This window comes from Phalaenopsis equestris, unplaced genomic scaffold (genome assembly GCF_001263595.1).
Source record: "Phalaenopsis equestris unplaced genomic scaffold, ASM126359v1 Scaffold000297, whole genome shotgun sequence".
Lineage (NCBI taxonomy): Eukaryota > Viridiplantae > Streptophyta > Magnoliopsida > Asparagales > Orchidaceae > Phalaenopsis > Phalaenopsis equestris.
This window is the reverse complement of record NW_018164739.1, coordinates 262,483-280,536: the sequence shown is the minus strand read 5'-3', so window position 1 is coordinate 280,536 and position 18,054 is coordinate 262,483. Positions and strand designations below refer to the sequence as shown.

Genomic DNA, 18,054 nt, shown 5'->3' with positions numbered 1-18,054 from the left:
TTCAATATATATATAGTGATGAGTATTATTTTTAAATAAATTAATTGTCTACAAAGCTACAATGATTTATAATCAATTAAAATTATTAATTAAAAAATAGAATAAAAATATATTAAGCTATATTTAAATAATTTTTAAATATAAATAAAAAGATTTAAATTTTGCCCCTATTCTTAACATTATACGGCACTTTGTTCGACTTGTTAAGCAAAGGAGCCTTACATGAATAAATTTTGTATTCAAAATATAAATGAACTGAACTAGAACACTATTTTTTTTAATGAATAGAACACGAGCTGAGCTGGGGTCGCTCTTGTTCAACTCATTTACACTCTACTAGTGGGGCACCTCAGTGCACCCGAATCACTGTTTATATATCGATGACAACCTAACACTATCAAAGTACCAAAAATCTTCTTTCCTTTCCACAAGTAGGGATGCCATTTGATCTTTGGGCGCCGGTCCTATCTCTAGAAGGTTCTGCTCCCTTCCCCGAGCCAAATTTTCCTTGAGGGCATCCATCATGTGACCTTTTAGCATTTAAATTTGATGATGAACAAACTCCGTGGTGCACTCCATATTGTTGGCGTCTGTTGGGATTTTTACTCCATGTGCTGCTCCTCTTATTATTTGTGGCATGATACAAACTCACCACACTTTTTAGAGCATTGAATTCGATTTTGTTTATGAATCACACCCAATAAATAGAGTGTAAAACATGATAGAGATAAAGAAAGAGGGAAGTGCACATCAATGAACAATAATATGAATGATTGATTAGTAATTTCTTAGGAAATGATCCAATTATTTATAAAACAGGGGGTACAATATATGAAGTTACATACTTTTCTTTGCTTTATGAGGGTATTACGAGATATTTTAGGCATCTTATATGTATAGGCCTTCGGCACGGCTACCATATGATTCGTTTGGTTGAAATCAATTGGTCTTGGTTCGGAGAGACCAATTTGTCTAAATGTGCTGAATCGTTGTTGTCGATCGACCTTTAATGGTCTTTGGGCTGGCCAAACATAGTTTAATCGGCTTGGTTTTGTCGGTTGACTATTCTGGGCTGATTGTTGACTATGGATACCTAGATGAGAAACTTCTGTTGACAAAGTAAGTCTAGGCTATCAGAAAGAGGGTGAATCACCGTAATATTATAGACAACTCACTTCTTAATGAGGGGATCCTTTGGGATGCTTCGTTTATTATGTTTTGATCAATCATCGACCCTTGATGAGGAATCTTAAGGGCGCCCATGAGATGATTGTAAATGATGAACTCTTCCCTTAAGTTGGGTTGTGCATCGAGGCACACAGAAGCCTTTGCTCAGCTTGATAAGCTTCTGCCTTCGGTTCGGGTGGCCTGCACCCGACTGACTTCTAGCCCTAATTTAAGGTGGGATTGATGTAGTCCGGTAGGTCCTTTGGTATTTCGCTAATGAACCCTTTGTTTTCAGCCCGTGGACTCTTGATCTTCTGCCTATTAACCCTTTGGTCTTCTACTTGTAGGCCCCCTTTAGTCGTACTCATTTGTCCTTTTATTCATTGGATCTCCTCGAGATTCATGTAAATGTGTTTCTAATGTACACTTGGTTACGTTTTATTCCTTGAATGTGATTGATGGATAAATAAAAGTTCAGAGACAAATAAAAGTTCAACAATCGAGATTCATGTAAATGTGTTTCTAATGTACACTTAGTTACGTTTTATTCCTTGAATGTGATTGATGGACAAATAAAAGTTCAGAGACAAATAAAAGTTCAACAACAGCGTACAAAGACATTCGAAACTCTCTTCTCTCTCCTCCTTCCACCCCACATTTACTCAAAACCATACCATAATCCTCCCACCCACATTCACGAGCTTGAAATGGAAGACAAGAACCAAATCACAACGTACAAAGACCTTCTAAAGCTTCAAAGGGAAGGCAAAGACCGGATCACATTGTACGAAGTCCTCCGAAACTTTCATCTTTCTCCTCTTTCCGATCCGCTCTTACCTGAAATCATTGAGGAAGGTAAGCATCATTTTTCTCCCACTTCGTCACACCCGCCTTCGTGAGCTTCAACTCCTACACCAACATCCCACCAGCTTTCGAGAGCTTCAACTCCTGCATCGTGATCCTGTTGGCAAACTTTAACGGGCGGAGTGGTGGATATGTTTACCGTGGAAGAACTTGGTAGTAGATATGTAATATTAAATAAGAATCGGTTGGTATTTATGTAAATACCTAGCAAAATAAAGCTCCATACTCTTCTAAATGCTAGGATATCTCTAGAAACAAAATATCTATATTAATAAAATTTAAATGATCTGATGCATGAATTGATGAGTTCAGCTTGAGCTGGGGCTGTGAATTTAGCTCGAAGATCTTTAATCGTTCAAAAATTAATTTAAATTTTTGCTTGGATCAAAATTAACTAGCCGAACTGTACAAAAATTTTGAATCTATTTTTTTCGAGCTAATTTGGAGCTATACATGGATCAGCTCAAACTCTAGATAAGCTCAAAATAGTTTTTGTCTATAAAAATTATATACATAATGCCAAATAAAATTGAATATAAGAACTCACCGGTCAATTTCTACTCGATTGTGAGCCTGAACAAATTCAAATAAACTCAACTTGAATAACTAGTTTCAATTTTGAGTCGGATTGAGCTGATTTCGAGTTGAACGGATCCAAAAAACTCAATTTGAGCTAGCTCGTTTTGATTTCAAGCCGCATCAAGCTTGATTGAATTTCGTACCAAGCTGGCTTTAAATAGAATATAACAAGCCACAAATCGATTTCAAGCCTATCTCAATCCATCGGGTTAATTTCCAACTCAACTTGAAATCGAATCATTTACCATTCCAACCATAATCAGACCAAACATAACTTATTGGCCGGGCCTGACAAGGCATTTAACAAATCCAATTCAAGAACCGGTTGCACTCATCATTCAACACGCCAATTTGGCCGAGTTGCCGGCCAATGCCACCAATCAAAACGCCGAAAATTTGCCGGCTGGTTCCACCGGCCTTACTATATATATATATAGATTTTGATATGCATGTCGCACGGGCAACCTGCATATTGGTTCTGTTTTCCTATCCTCTCTTCGTTAATTCATCGCAGAAAAAAGGGAGGAGAAAGCGGGTTGCTCTGTTGATGGGCGGGTTAAGGCGCGCAGGAATGGATTCAAGGAGGAAATGAAGCGGTGAATCTTTCTCTGCCCTTCCGTTTCTTCTGTGTTCTGTATCAAATCTTTTTGCACTTAAAATCTAGGCGAGTTGCCGAACGCTCCGACGATTTACTTCTTTCTAAATTTTGCATTTCATCGCGTTTGAAATCTACGTTTTCGTCGGACGATTGATCGAGAGAGAGAGATGGAAGAGAATGAGGGCTTAATACTGCTATCTGAACTAGAATCTAGTTTTTGTTTTTTGTTTTTTACCTAATAACACTGAATGTTGCCTGTGTATGGATATGGAGGTGAATCGAGTTTAAGATGAAATTACTACAGTTTTTTCTTTACTTTCTCCCTTTTTCACCTTTTACCATTTTTGCTGCGGTGATCTCCAATGCTGGTGGGATTTTTAAATTTTCCAGTGTTCTGTCAACGTCGTTCTCTCGGCGAAGAAACGGTGGCCCATTGGGTTGGGCATAATTTCCCCTCAAAAAAAAAAAAAAAAAGGAAACCTTCTCGTTTTATCTCTGTTTTTGTTTCCTTTATCGTGCTTGCTTATCAGTTAGAATCCTGTTTCTTTTTTAACTAGCTTTAAATGTTCTCTGCTTCTGTACCTGTGGCATGAGCCGGAATGGCGTGAATTTTATCTTTCGGAGAGAGAAACATATGTTTCGATTGTTACCGTAACGCTTTCTCCTTACTAAACTACAGTATTTGCTGCTAGTCTTGCTGCTAGTCGGCGTGAATCAAATTTTGATTTTTTCTTTTTTTTTTGGTTATTTTCAGATTCTTATTAGTTTATGTTTCATTCAATTGTAAAAAAGTGCAGTGGAGAGGCTCATCTAAGCTGTTGGGTTTGTGAAGCTGCCCTCCGGCGGTCTCCATATGCTGGGAAACAAGTACACGAGTCGAAGCCAAACCAGGGTTGATAGGCTGCTTCGTGAAAGGGAACTCAGGAAGTTCAACAAAATTTACAGCAACGATGACTACGATGCACCTGACAGCAGGTGGATTAACAGTATCAGTCCCGAGTTCCTCCCTAAAGATGAGATGGGAGTGGCTGATGTCCATGAAGCTGAGATGTTGGGGGCCTCCCCTCTTGCTTCTAGGATATTTGGAAATGGATTTAGGCCATCAGAGGGGAAGACCATGAAGCAACGACTGTTAGTGGTGGCTAATCGTCTTCCAGTGTCTGCATGCCGGCGTGGTGAGGATTCCTGGTCACTGGAGGTCAGCGCTGGCGGCCTTGTCAGTGCGCTTCTTGGTAAGCGTATCAAAGTTATTTCCTTTATAGTGAGCAACTTATCTTCGTATGGATTTACGAGTCATAGAAATTCTGATTGCTGAGGTTTGTGTTCATATGATCTTGTAACTGGGAGTTATAGTTATATCTTTGCCTTGTAGAGTCTGTTTGCTTGTTCTTATCTATTCCAGTTCATGCAACATGTAAAATTATTTGAAAAATGGTATGTCTTGCATGCATGATAATTTGAAAATGTATTGGCTTGCCTTGATGCCTATGCAGGTGTTAAGGATGTTGATGCTAAATGGATTGGATGGGCTGGCGTAAATGTGCCGGATTTAGTTGGGCAAAAGGCACTTAGAAAGGCACTGGCTGAGAAGGTCTTTTAACATTCTAGAGTTTTTACTTTTTTTTTTATCTTAGCGGCAAGGATTAAGAAATATAACTATGCGAATGAATTTCTCTTTCTGGCAGAGATGCATTCCGGTTTTTCTTGATGAAGAAATAGTACATCAATATTACAATGGTTACTGCAACAATATCCTTTGGCCACTTTTTCATTATCTTGGACTTCCTCAAGAAGATAGGCTTGCAACAACTCGCAGCTTCCAATCTCAGTTTGATGCATATAAAAGGGCTAACCAGATGTTTGCTGATGTTGTGAATGAACATTATGAAGAGGGGGACGTTGTTTGGTGCCATGATTACCATCTTATGTATCTTCCAAAATGCCTGAAGGACTATAACAGCAATATGAAAGTTGGTTGGTTTCTTCACACTCCTTTTCCTTCATCAGAGATTCACAGAACGCTGCCATCTCGATTAGAGCTTCTTAGATCTGTTCTTGCTGCTGATTTAGTTGGGTAAGTATATTTTTTCACTTATGATAACCCTGAGATTTTTTGCCGGCAACATGACCTTGAATTGCATGACGTTTTATTCAACTGCTAGAAAATTTTGTGCAAAATGCCTCACAACTGTACAGACTAAACATTAAGAATTACAATGTCTACAAATTATCCTTTCTATCCTCTTTTTTTATTAAAATGCCTCACAACTGTACAGACTAAACATTAAGAATTAGAATGTCTACAAATTACCCTTTCTATCCTCTTTTTTTAAAAGGCTGCAAAGGTTTACATTTTCGGGCATTGGGGAGAGAACACACACCTTTATTCATATGTATGAATACACAAATACATGCTTATGAAAAATTTCAGGGCAGTTTCCTCAACTAAACGTCAATAACAAAGTATGCACATTACTATATGAGACTCCCACAATGAGTGTCTAGGATTTTCATGACCACAACTTTATCCATGCATGGTCGAGAAATTCTAACATTGACTGTGGAGTATGATGCTCGAAATTTGTTGTGAGACAGGTCGGTCAATTACACAAGTGTACTTATCTATTAAGTAATATATAGATAAATAGTCTGCTTATTGATCTTACTAGTATTGCTATCAAAATATTTCTGAGGAAGTTCTTGTGTATTAAACCACTGAATCTAGTTTGAAGTGTGAAGTGATAGGAATGAAAATCCTAACAGTCTTAAAAGCACAATAAAAAAATGATAAACGAAGCAACTTTGAGTCCTACTAAGATGATGAGGCTATGTACCTGTGACATTGGTATAGTGTTCTCTCTATGTTTTTCCTATGAGTTCCCCTATGTGATAGTTGACAACTAGGGACAATATTTATTAGCCTACATATAGGTCATAAGAAGAGTTAAAAACCTCAGGATTTTCTGGACCCCCTATCTTGATTATAATTTCCTTATAACAATATGTCTATTTCACTATACTATTATATGTTAACCTACTTGTTCATCTAGGCGATGGTTGTAAGTCTTAGGTCACCAAAGATTTTAACATTCTATCCGGAAAGTTGACACATATGAAATTCAAAGACACGAAAGACGTTTAAGAGAAAAAAACTCGGCGAAACAACAAGAAATATCCCATCTTTACATTAGAGGAGCATGAAAGAGGATTAACTAAGAGATATGAGATAGAAAAGTGAAAAAGTTTTCATTAAATACAATGAAGATACAAATGAAAGAGAATACACAAACTTAAAATCAAGCCAAGTATTATTCGCAATACATTGAATCCTTGCTATACAAGGAAGTATTCCACGATTTCTCTACACAACCCTTAATATCTCTCTCTCTCTGTCTCTCTCTCAAACAAACTCTCCAATTTAAGGAAAAAAACACCTCAGAAATCCCCTCCCAAAAGGAAGAAGGAAGAGAACCATAGGGTTTGAAATGAAACTCTACTTCATGACCCAAGAATCCTCTCTAAGTCTGCACACTTCATCACTTCATGACCCAAGAATCCTCTCTAAGTCTGCACAAGGCATCTCAAAGCTTCTCTTTATCTATCACTTGCCAAATTTGCCATGCAAAAGATGCTAAATTAAGCCTAGCCAGGCCGCGGCGTGGCGACGCCCTTGCCTGGCATAATTATGTTGCAGGTCGTCTTAATTATGCTAAGGCTTGACGTAACTATGCCGATCATATATCAAACCCGATGTAATGACGCCGCATAATGCATAATAGGCCAATTCACTACTCTGTTCCCTTTGTGATAAAGCTCCACAATGCGTTGTGAACCTTTGTAACCTGTAAAATACTACCAAATGTTTTCACAAGCATAAAATCATGATAAATAGGGAAAAATATGACATTTAAAACAAGAAAGTTATGTAAATTTATTTCATATAAATTTTCCAAAATTTATTTATTATTTGTCTTCAAGTAATCACATATCTAACTAATACTCAATTATATTTATAGTTCTCATGTGGGACTCCTTGATTTTCTAACAATATTATATAAGTGTAATGAAAGAAGTGCAAATATCATTTTAAGGTCGGATTATTATTAATCTTTAACAATCTTGCCCCTTCTCTTAATTTCTCTCTTGTTAAGCCTAAATAGGTCTCAAAATTCTTAATATGGTGTGATTGAATTATTTTTAGTTTCCCAAAAATACTTTTTGAATCAATTACTATCAACTAACAAATCGAAAAACACTTAATTTTTTTCTAGATATAATATCATAAGAATTCCATTAAGCGAATTTTTAAGTCTTATTAATTAGGACATTATTTAAACACTCATTTTGTATTTTTATGCTCACCGTAAGCTTTAAATACATTCAAGGAAATAGATAATAGTTGAATAATGTAAGAATTGTCAAAATGTCTGACATAGCAACAATAATCTGTCTGACATCTGGTGTACCCTTCATTTTGTATGAATTTATCAAATTTATTGTATCACTGTATAGGAGCTTTTTTTAGGTCATACAAAATCTTCTTCAGTCTGCAAGTTGAGTTTTTCTTTTCCTGTGCTACAAATTCCTCAGGCTGGTGTATGTAGATGTCTTCTTTAAGGTCTCCATGAAGAAAAACTGTCTTTACATCTAACTGCTCAAGAAATAAATCTTCGGTGACAACTTTAGACAATACCATTATGATGGTTGTGAGCTTCACTACATGAGAAAAGATCCCTGAATGATCAATACCTTGCTTCCGCTGAAAGTCTTTTACAATTCTAACATTGTACCTTTTAGTGCTATAATGCTCAGTTTTCACCCGGTACACACTTTTTGTGCAATGTCTTCTTCTATGGTGGAAGTTCTGTCAGCTCTCATGCCTGATTTCTTAACAGCGAATTCATCTCATCTTTCATGACCAGTTCTCACTTGCTCGAATTTTTATCTTGCAAGGTTTCTTCATAGCTCTGTGATTCTCCACCATCTGTCAACAGAATGTAGTTCAATGTTGGTGAATAATGCTAAGAAGAACATCTATTCCTGACTGACTTGCGAACTGTAACTATAGGGGTGGATGACTCTGCAACTGACTGCAGAACAATTAGTATGGGTGCACCGGACTCACTCTCCTTATCACTTACATCTCTGCCCAACACTGTGACCTTTGGTAAGTCATTAAACATTATCAACTCGGATTCGTAGGAAGTGACATCGGAAACTGTGTTGAACTTGTCATTGTACATGATCTTCTCATTAAAAATCACATTTCTATTTCTTATGATCTTTTGGTCCTGATCATCCCAGAAATGATAACCAAATGCCTCGTCTCCATAACCAATGAAATAATTTTTTTTGACTTACCCTTAAGTTTGCTTCGAGCATCAAAATTAATAAGAACATAAGAGATAGTCAAAAGTTTTCCGGTGAGAAAATTTGATCTTTTTTTCGCTCCAGATCTCCTCAGATAATTCACAATTTAATGAAACAGATGACCCCTTATTGATCAAGTAAACTGCATTGCTGACCGCATCTACCCAAAATGCTGGTGGTAGTCCGACGTGCAATCTCATGCTTCTAGCACGCTCATTAATGATCTTGTTCACACGTTATGCAATTTCATTTCGCTGTGGTATCCCCGGAATGATCTTCTCCATTCCGTTACCCTGAACTTCACAATATTCTTTGAACCTACAATCAATGTACTTACTACCATTGTCATACCTCAAACATTTCAGTTTTAAGTCCATCTCTGTCTTTATCACGACCTTTTAATTTTTGAACACATTAAATACATCAGATTTATGCTTCAAGAAATAAGTCCATACTTTCCTACTATGGTCATCAATGAATGTGATATAGTAACGAGAGCCTTCAAGAGATGCCTCTGGAGAAGGTCCCCACACATCTTTGTGTACAAGTTTCAGTTTTCCTGTCTTTGATACTCTGCCACATTTCAAGAAACTGACCTTCTGTTTCCCCATAGTGCAACTCTCATACATGCTGAGATCAACTGACTTCAGTTCTGGCTGCTTGCCTCTGGACTGAAGTTGTTTCATACCTTTCTGACTCATATGACCAAATTTGCAATGCCATAAATCTGTTGTGCTCTCTGCAGTGGTGGTATCAACACTGTTAATTGAACCAGTGGTCATATATAGTGTTTAGGTTTTCTTATCCCGTGCCAGTACAAGTGCCCCTTTTGTGACATTCCAGGTGCTATCCGAGAACACTGCTGAATGATCACACCCATCGAGTTGCCAAGAAAAATGAGATTTTTCTTCAAGTCAGAAATGTTATTGACATTTTGGAAAGTCCATTTGATCTTATTAGAGAGTGTTATGTCAACGTCTCCCATCCCTATCACGTTCAAAGATTCTCAATCAGCCAGATATACATTCTCAAAGTCGCCTGCAACATAATTCTGCATTAACTTATGGTGGGAACATGTATGTAAAGAAGCTTTTGAATCCAATATCCAATTATCAACAGATCTGTGAACTACAAACAATAGTGTGTCCTGCACTTCTTCAGTTACAACATTAACATTGAAGTTCTCTGTCTTCTTGAGATTTTTGCAGTTCTTCTTTATGTGTCTAATTTTTCCACAATTCCAGCAGATTGCTTGCGGACTAGAATTTGACTTGCTCTTAGTTCTGTACTTTGATTTTGATATTCCTCTGTTTGAGTTCCCATTCTGTGATCTCTCTATAGAATCAACATTTAGTGCTGAACTTGAACCTGAGATCTCGCCAAAATCTTTCATGCGCACCTCTTCAATCAAAATCAAATCACGAATATTATCTTATTTCAGTTTAGATTTATCTGTAGAATTAATAACAACCATCTTCATGACTTCCAGCTATTTGACAATGAGACCAACAATATCAGTGCACATATCTTATCATCAAATTTAATTTCAACAGACGATAATTGATTTGTAATAGTATTAAAATCATTCAGATGTTGTGCGACAAACATACTATCCGTTATCCTTAAGTTGAATAACTTTTCAATCAAGTTTACCTTATTATTCGCTGATGGTTTTTTGTACATATTTGACGAAGTTGCCATGAGATCTGCAGTTGTCCTTTTTTTGATGACGTTGTGTCCAATGGATCTCGACAGAGTTAATCGAATAACTCCCAGAACTTGTCAATTCAACAGATTCAATTCAGCCTCATCCATCTTTTCCGGATATTTTCCCAATAATGAAAAATGAAGTTTCTTTCCATAGAGATAACTTCGACTATTACAAGAAATCTCTCTCTCTCATCTTTTTCTCTCTCCTCTCTACCCCTATGCCACTGAAGGGGAATAAATAGAGAAGGAACGCAAAAAAGAGAAGTGGCTTGTCCCGTGAAATTCAACTCACGCATGAAAATCAATTTCCCTTCCTTTTGTCGTGGCTTTTTATCGCAAGAAGCGGAGGTGAAAGAGCAGACCAAGAAGCAAGCGGGGGAAAAAAAATCGAGCAAGAGAATTTAGGATCTTTTTCTGATTTTGCGAAACGAGAGAAGTCATCAAGGAAAGAGATACATGTAATTAAATACATTAAATACATTCCATAGATGCAAAAACCGTTATTAAGAGAAGTGGACATGGCTTCACAATACTCAACACTTTGTACTATTGAATTTATTTTTCTATGTCCCTCATATTACAATCCGTGTGCTTTTCTATAGGACCGTCGGATCGAGGCTTTCTAATGTTGTTTTTTTTATGACCATCGGATTGAAATTTTTGTGCTTTTATATAGAATCTTTCCAACCCCTAAGTTTTTTCCTCTGTCAATTTAATATATGTATATATCTTTCCTCTTGTAAAAAATTAAATTAAGATTTTTGTAAGTGTTTTTTGATGGTTCAGTTTTTTGCATGGTATTAGAGCAAGATTAGGATATTATTTCTAGTTTTTATTCTTATTCTCTAAAGTTAGGGTTTTCACTTTCAACCTCACCACTCTTGCCAAATTCTCTTTCTAATCACTTTATCTTGGTTTATTTGACTTTCTTTCAAAGGATTCAACCTTGACTAATATTAAAAATCAGACCAAATGAGAAAGTCCAGATATTTCAAGCATCTTATCACTCGAATGAAAAAAAAATATCTTAAATGATTTAAAATCATGAAGACCTTTCAATGGGAAAAGAGAAAGATTCAACAACTTGTAGATTTTTTGCTGGTGCTTAAAGGCCCAAAATTTTTACTTTCTAGAAGAAACTAATTTAATGATTATGATATGGGTACGGAACAATTTGTTTTCGGAGATTAGTGGGCTTTTAATGTTCTTCTACATCAAATGTGAAAGATACTGCAATGTGAAAGATATTGCACTCATCTATAAAATTAAGATAAAGCTTACCACTACCCAATAAAATAATATTTTTTTCATTGAATATTTTGATGCCATTAAGGTTTACTGCTTATAGTTGGATTACTATTAAGATCTCAAGGTGATCCTTAAAAAATTCGTGGGGCGAGAGTGAATATTTGAGTTTCTAGAATGACTTAATAATGAAATTGTTTGAATTCGAATCCATATTTTAAGTAGAGAAAATCTACATTATCTGAATGAGGTATTTTCTCTCGTACAAGGTGAAGAAGGAAGAATGACGGTGATGATCAATGATTCAATCCTCGAGATATCTTCCATGACAACTTCCTAATCCCAAAATAAAAGACTTTGTCACAAATTTTTTTTCCAGAAAAAAGGATAAAAATCTTCTTTTAAATCCATGGTGCAACTATTCAAAAAGAAATAACCAAAAGTTAAACGCTATTATTTTAAGTCTGGTGTTTGAGACATCAATTCGAAACATGAGACAGTCACGACAGAGAGCATTTTAGGACTTCAGGATCGATACCTTACCTCCATGACCACCACCGTGTGGGGAGATTCAAGTTACTCTCACTTCAGATCAGGTTGAGTCAACCTTGGGTTACCTTGAGAGCATTTGAGAGATGATGTGTGACACGAAGTTCAGCTCAGTTTAGTAGTGTACTCTCAGAATGTTGGATCAATATGGATGTATGCTCACAAGTGAAGAAAACTTCTTCGGTATTTTGGGAGGCAGTGCAGTTGATAGCGAGATCCATGACGGGTGTGCATTTTGCATTAAATTCCAAAAGTTACAAAAAGAACTATAAAAGCTACACAAAAAGCGTAGTGTGGTTGGCATCAACCTCCACCACGCTAAAAAAAACAGGGTTATAAGTATGAGCATCTCAAACAAAAGACTTATCCTCCCTTCAAAAAAAACGAAAGACAAAAAACAAAAGTCCTCTATCCTAAGCAAGTTGGGCATAAAAATGAGCTGCTTTGCCACGTTCTCTATGAGCAAAAACAAAAAGGAACTTGTCTAAAAGAAGAGAAAAAAGTACTCATTGCTGCCCTCAATAATCATGCCTTTAGTTTCCATCTTCCACGGCTGAAGAAGCTAGCCCAAAAAGGAGATCGTGCCCAACTCCACTCTCAAACTATCCCAGTGTAAAAACTATGTCCTACCGCAGTAAAAACTTGGCCAGCTTCACCTAGAATCACCACTCCCAAGCCAACTTGATTGTTCGGTAGAAGTGCCCCATCCACATTGGCCTTAATCGGACCGAGGGTAACACCAGTGGGGAGAAAATAACAACCTATTAAGCTGAAAGATGTGCCATTGCTCCTGAATGGGGTATGCATGAATACACATAAGTTATGAGAGGACGGTCGAAGCCATAACAACCAAAGTGCCATAAAATTTGCCATGCTTCTTTGTGTTTCCTGCTCTCCAACATTGGTACGCAACACTGTAGAAAATTCTTCCACTTGCACTTTGCTCTCTCAAAACTTTGCTCGGCCACCTGCAAATATCATTAAAGTTATTAAAAATTTGGATGTTAGTCCCCCAACACTGCAGCACTAGAAGAACCGCAGTAAGGGTATCGCATTTGGACGTGATATGGTTGATGTCTTCCACTTCACCGCATCGCATTCCCAAGGATCCAGGGGCTACCAGGACTGAAGTCGAAGATCCTTCAGCCTCGGCAGGTTCTAGCAACATTGTCGCCATCAACGTGCAGACATAAGCTTCGACGAATGAGGTCGAAGCTCCCCCAACCCTAAGAGACTAATGCGGTGCTCCCTGAGGGCTGAACCGGACGGGGAATGACTGAACCAGTTCAGCCAAGGGATTTTAGGGGTTGACCCGTTCTTGTTTATGTGCTAGGATTGCCTCCCAATGGGAGGGGCCTCCCCCTCTTAGTTATCTTCTATTAGAAGTATGTTATTTTCTATTTTAGGATGAAGTTTTGCTGTGTTTTTGTTAGGATAGCCGTCAGCCTCCCCAGTTTTCTCTATTAGGACTGTATCCGAGAATGAGCGGGGCTCCTGATGCATCTCGCTTTGAAGTAGTGATTATCCTCTACATTCCCTTTCCTCGCATCCCTCTGTCACAACAGGCGTCGAATTCCTTGTCTCAACAGTTCAGCAAAAGCAAAACTGTTGTTTTTCTGCAGCCCACCACCTTCAGCCTCAGGACTCCACCTCTGCCGCTACACTCCAGATCAGCGTCTGTCTATTTTTGGCATCCAAAACCGAGGGCCACCAACTACAGCTACCTCCCAGAACTGCTTGTCATCTACTCCCTCTCCCCCTCCAGCCTTCTTTTACTGCCGCCTACACCCCATACCCTGCTGCTCCAGCCGCCAACCTTCCATCCCGTCATTAGCCTCCTCCAGCCGCATATTCTCTCCTCTTCTCAGCCGCAGGTGCCGGCACCTGTTTCCAACAGGCCCCCAACCACAGCTACCCCCCAGAACTGCATGTCATCTACTCCCTCTCCCCCTCCAGCCTTCTTTTACTGCCGCCTACACCCCATACCCTACTACTCCAGCCGCCAACCTTCCATCCCGTCATTAGCCTCCTCCAGCCGCATATTCTCTCCTCTTCTCAGCCGCAGGTGCCGTAACCTGTTTCCAACAGGCCCCCTTCTAGTCGACCATCAATCCCATTTCCCCTCGCCTGGTCAACCCCCAACTTCCCAGCAACCTACTCCTCTCACCTACCAATTCCCTACCTACACTACTAACATGGCCGTCCACCAACCCGAGCCACTTCACCTGTACACCCACTGCAATCCTGCGTAGCCCTAACGAGATATTTGTGTTGTGTTTTCTTCCTGTCTTGAGGTTTTGATTGTATTATAGGTTTTTTTTCTTTTGCATAATACAAATCTGATTCCCTCTTGGAGTTTTGGTTAACTCCGGTAACTTTAAAAAATCAACATTTTTGGGGATTTTATTTCCATCTTTTTGGTCAATTCGCGTCAGTGCAATTATTTATTTAATGCAAATATTGGAGCTTTAAGCATGATCATGAAATGAAAAATGGAATGCTTGAGGGAAAACTTATTTTGTTGTTTCAATTCTTTCACATTATAATAGATGGTTATGAACGCTGTGAACTGCTATCTTCTGCGGTTGTGATTGGATGGATGCTGAAAGCATATTGAATTATTGCTGTCCTTTCGATGGTTGTTCTATATTTCCAAACATGTGAACGAGAGGTCGAATAGTGGTTTTTTGTTGATTCTTGAAATGGACTGGTGAGATTTTGTAATGTGGCGAACTCTATAATTATTAAGACTTGTATGGTTTACCCAGTTGCATGCCCTTCCTACCTGCTTTGCCCAATATGTTTCTATTTATATGAGCCTTTGGGGATTGTTTCTAAAGCATCTGTTTTGTTATTGTGTGGATGGTATCGGAGTTTGAACACGTCCTACCTGCTTTGCCCAATATGTTTCTATTTATATAAGCCTTTGGGGATTGTTTCTAAAGCATCTATTTCGTTATTGTGTGGATGGTATGGGAGTTTGAACACCGATTATTTAAGTTAATTTCATCTGGATTAATTTGCCGTTGGTGAGAGTTGAATCTTTTTTATTTAAATCTTTTGGTAATGATAACGACTGCTGGAAAAGAAATGATCTATAATATCCAAGAGTTATCTATGTGTGCGGAATGTATTTGTTAGGCTAGATAAGGATTGCAGATTTTATTTTTCTCTCCTCTAAGGTATATCGGTATTGCCTTTTAATGGATCATAAGTTGTTCCCTTTCTGAAGGAAATTATTTCCCTAATGATCTGGATTCCACAATTTATTCTTTTTAGATGTTTTTATATCATGCTATTAGTTACTATGATGTGTATTTTTTTAATAATTTTCCCGTTATGTGGGAAAAATTTCAGAAGAATTCTACGTGCACTTTAAAGATGGGCTATCTTTTTAGCGAATCATAATAAATTATCACTAAATTTACTATTTGTCTTATCATGTAATTCAGATTTCACACATATGACTATGCACGACATTTTGTGAGTGCTTGCACTAGAATTCTGGGACTTGAAGGCACGCCAGAGGGAGTGGAAGACCAAGGAAAACTGACACGAGTTGCTGCGGTATGGTCCAGCTCTCTAATTTTGGCATGTCATATGTTTGTCAAGCATTCACTTTATTTAATAACTTCATTATTCGGATCTTTACAATCCATAAATGTATTTAATGTATTTTAGAGTAATATGATCTTTTCCTATTATTTATTTTGTTTTTTTTCATGCATATCACGTTTGAAAAACTCGATAGTTTCCTATTGGGATAGACTCTGACCGGTTTCAGCGGGCACTTGAGCTTCCAGCGGTCAAATATCACATCAATGAATTGACACAAAGATTTGCTGGTCGTAAGGTATGAAAGTAATTATTCTCTTACATATTCTTTTGTGATGATTTTAACAATCTAATTCAAATGAGTTGATTCATCTTTGCTTAATGTACCATCGGAGGATATTCATTAATCTTTGCTTCAAGTCAGACTTAATTTTCTTAAAATTTTTTTGCTTCATGCAAAATAGTAAGGGTGCACATTATTTGGTTAAAAGTGAAAAACCAAACTGAACCGAAGGAGGTTGAGTTATTTGGTTTGATCTCAAAAAGGCATTTAGATTTTCGATTTTTAAATTCCCAATATTCACTTTTTTTGGTTATTGGTTTGATATTAATTTTCATTTTTTTGAACAAGCCCACAAATAAAAATTTGAAGTTAAATGAACAATATCATACATGTAAGATGTGTAATTCTTCATGTGTCTTCATAACCGAACTTGTTGAGAATTGGACCTAATTTAGGGTACTATTGGTAAAATGGGAATATTGAAGAAGGCTAGGGGCTTATTTGTAAAATATTGTAATACCATATTTAAGCCCATCTATGAATGTACAAAGGAGGTTTTCAACAATTCTTTTTTCTTAGTATTAGAGCCCTAACCCTAGCAGCCATCGCAACGGTCTTTGGTGTTGTTCAATCGTCGGGATCTGCATGCAGTCCTCACAAAGCCGTCTCAATGAGAGCTAGCAAGGACAACAACCCCGCGATACAATCACACTAACTAGGAAGGCATGGGATCGCCGTGACGATCGCAGCACAGGATCACTACTCCTACCTAGAACCGGTGAGAAAACGAGTCGCGACATGAGATCACAGTGATGCTCGCAACATATAGATCATAGCTTCCAAAGACCATGATGGATCAGTAGATACAAATCACAATTTTCAGAGACCACGACGCGATCACAGTGTAGAGATCACGACTTCCAGAGACCACGGCGTGATCGCAGTGTACAGAGGCGAAGGATCAAATTTGGGTGTGATATAGACTTGAATTCTTGTGTTCTAGGATGTGAGGAGATGGAGATAATGCTGAATATAAAGGATTGGAGCTTCCGGGAAAACTAGATCTTGAAATTTTGAAGATCTTGGTCGAGCTCATACAGTGAGTTAGCGTCTTTACGGGAGCCACTACTTTAACACATGCTTCGATGTAGGTGAAGTTAGAGCTCCCTTCTGTGGATCTGATGCTTCATGGACTGGCCACATATTTGAGTTGGTCATGTCTGGTCGAGACTGTAGTAGGGAATAGGCTAGGGAGATATCTGATTGGGGACGAACTAAAGAATGACAATGTTGAGGGGAATAAGTGGAGCCACTACCTTAATCTACACTTGGTTACTCAACTCGATGTTTTTGTCAATTGCATCCTCAATAGATGACATATGAAAGGTGAAGGACATCTGGGTAAAACTGAAGTGAATTTATGATGGGATGGAGAACCACATGAGGGTGTTCTAGATTCAACATGAGATACAAACAGAGGTACAGGGTGATTGATCGATTCAGGAGTGCACCATAGAATTGGAGTGGTTATGGCCAATTCTTGATCACTTCTCACTGACGTTGAACTGGGGGTGTACATTAAAAATGTGTCAGCATGAATTACGAAGACATCTCGCGGATAATAGAAGAAGTGACGTGACCCAGTGAAGCTTACCAAGGAAAGCCAAGTCTTGCGTCTTCAGCCGGCTAGTCCATTGTTTCCGTTCGTTTTTTTCTTTTTTTTTATTTTAAAGGGAGTTGTCAGCTTATCGATGGTCGTATATTTCCCCCATTCGAATAAATCTCCCTCCCGAATTAAATTAGTGATTCGAAGAAGAGAGGAACCGAATAAGAAGGAACATACGTAAAAAGACAAATAAGAGAGAGTAAAACGTGGAGAGTCTACGTGCGATAAACCTCACAAGGATAGGTCAAGAATGTCCGCCCAAACAAGATCCGGCGGAGGCACCTTAAACCAATATCTGCGAAAGAAGTATCTACATATACTACCCGTAACCAGAAAGTCATGTGTATGTATCTGTGCTGGGGTCAAGAGCACTTCCAGAGGAACGTGTTCCTACTGGTTAATTACATCTTGGGGGATACCCAAGAATACTCTTGATAAAAAGAGTTTCGCTTCATATTATCATAAATT

At 38.0% G+C, this 18,054-nt stretch overlaps 2 protein-coding genes across 5 annotated transcripts in view; both read left to right on the top strand.

Annotated features, from left to right (window-relative positions):
* Positions 1 to 3,069: 3,069 nt before the first annotated feature.
* Positions 3,070 to 18,054, top strand: part of LOC110025444 (alpha,alpha-trehalose-phosphate synthase [UDP-forming] 1) — a 73,292-nt gene continuing 58,307 nt past the window's right edge. The window contains exons 1-6 of one of the 4 annotated variants that reach the window (XM_020725925.1): positions 3,070 to 3,206; positions 4,006 to 4,440; positions 4,702 to 4,799; positions 4,894 to 5,282; positions 15,535 to 15,649; positions 15,834 to 15,935. In XM_020725925.1, the coding sequence (XP_020581584.1) occupies positions 4,062 to 4,440; positions 4,702 to 4,799; positions 4,894 to 5,282; positions 15,535 to 15,649; positions 15,834 to 15,935 (1,083 nt within the window). In that variant the 5' untranslated portion in view covers positions 3,070 to 3,206; positions 4,006 to 4,061. Of the gene's footprint in view, positions 3,207 to 3,746; positions 3,860 to 3,962; positions 4,441 to 4,701; positions 4,800 to 4,893; positions 5,283 to 15,534; positions 15,650 to 15,833; positions 15,936 to 18,054 lie in introns of those variants that run through there. The other 3 variants (XM_020725927.1, XM_020725926.1, XM_020725928.1) reach the window with 3 other exon arrangements.
* Positions 13,564 to 14,206, top strand: LOC110025445. Its single transcript, XM_020725930.1, has 2 exons — positions 13,564 to 13,956; positions 14,148 to 14,206. Exons 1-2 carry the CDS (start codon positions 13,564 to 13,566, stop codon positions 14,154 to 14,156), a joined length of 402 nt encoding a protein of 133 aa, XP_020581589.1. The 3' UTR covers positions 14,157 to 14,206.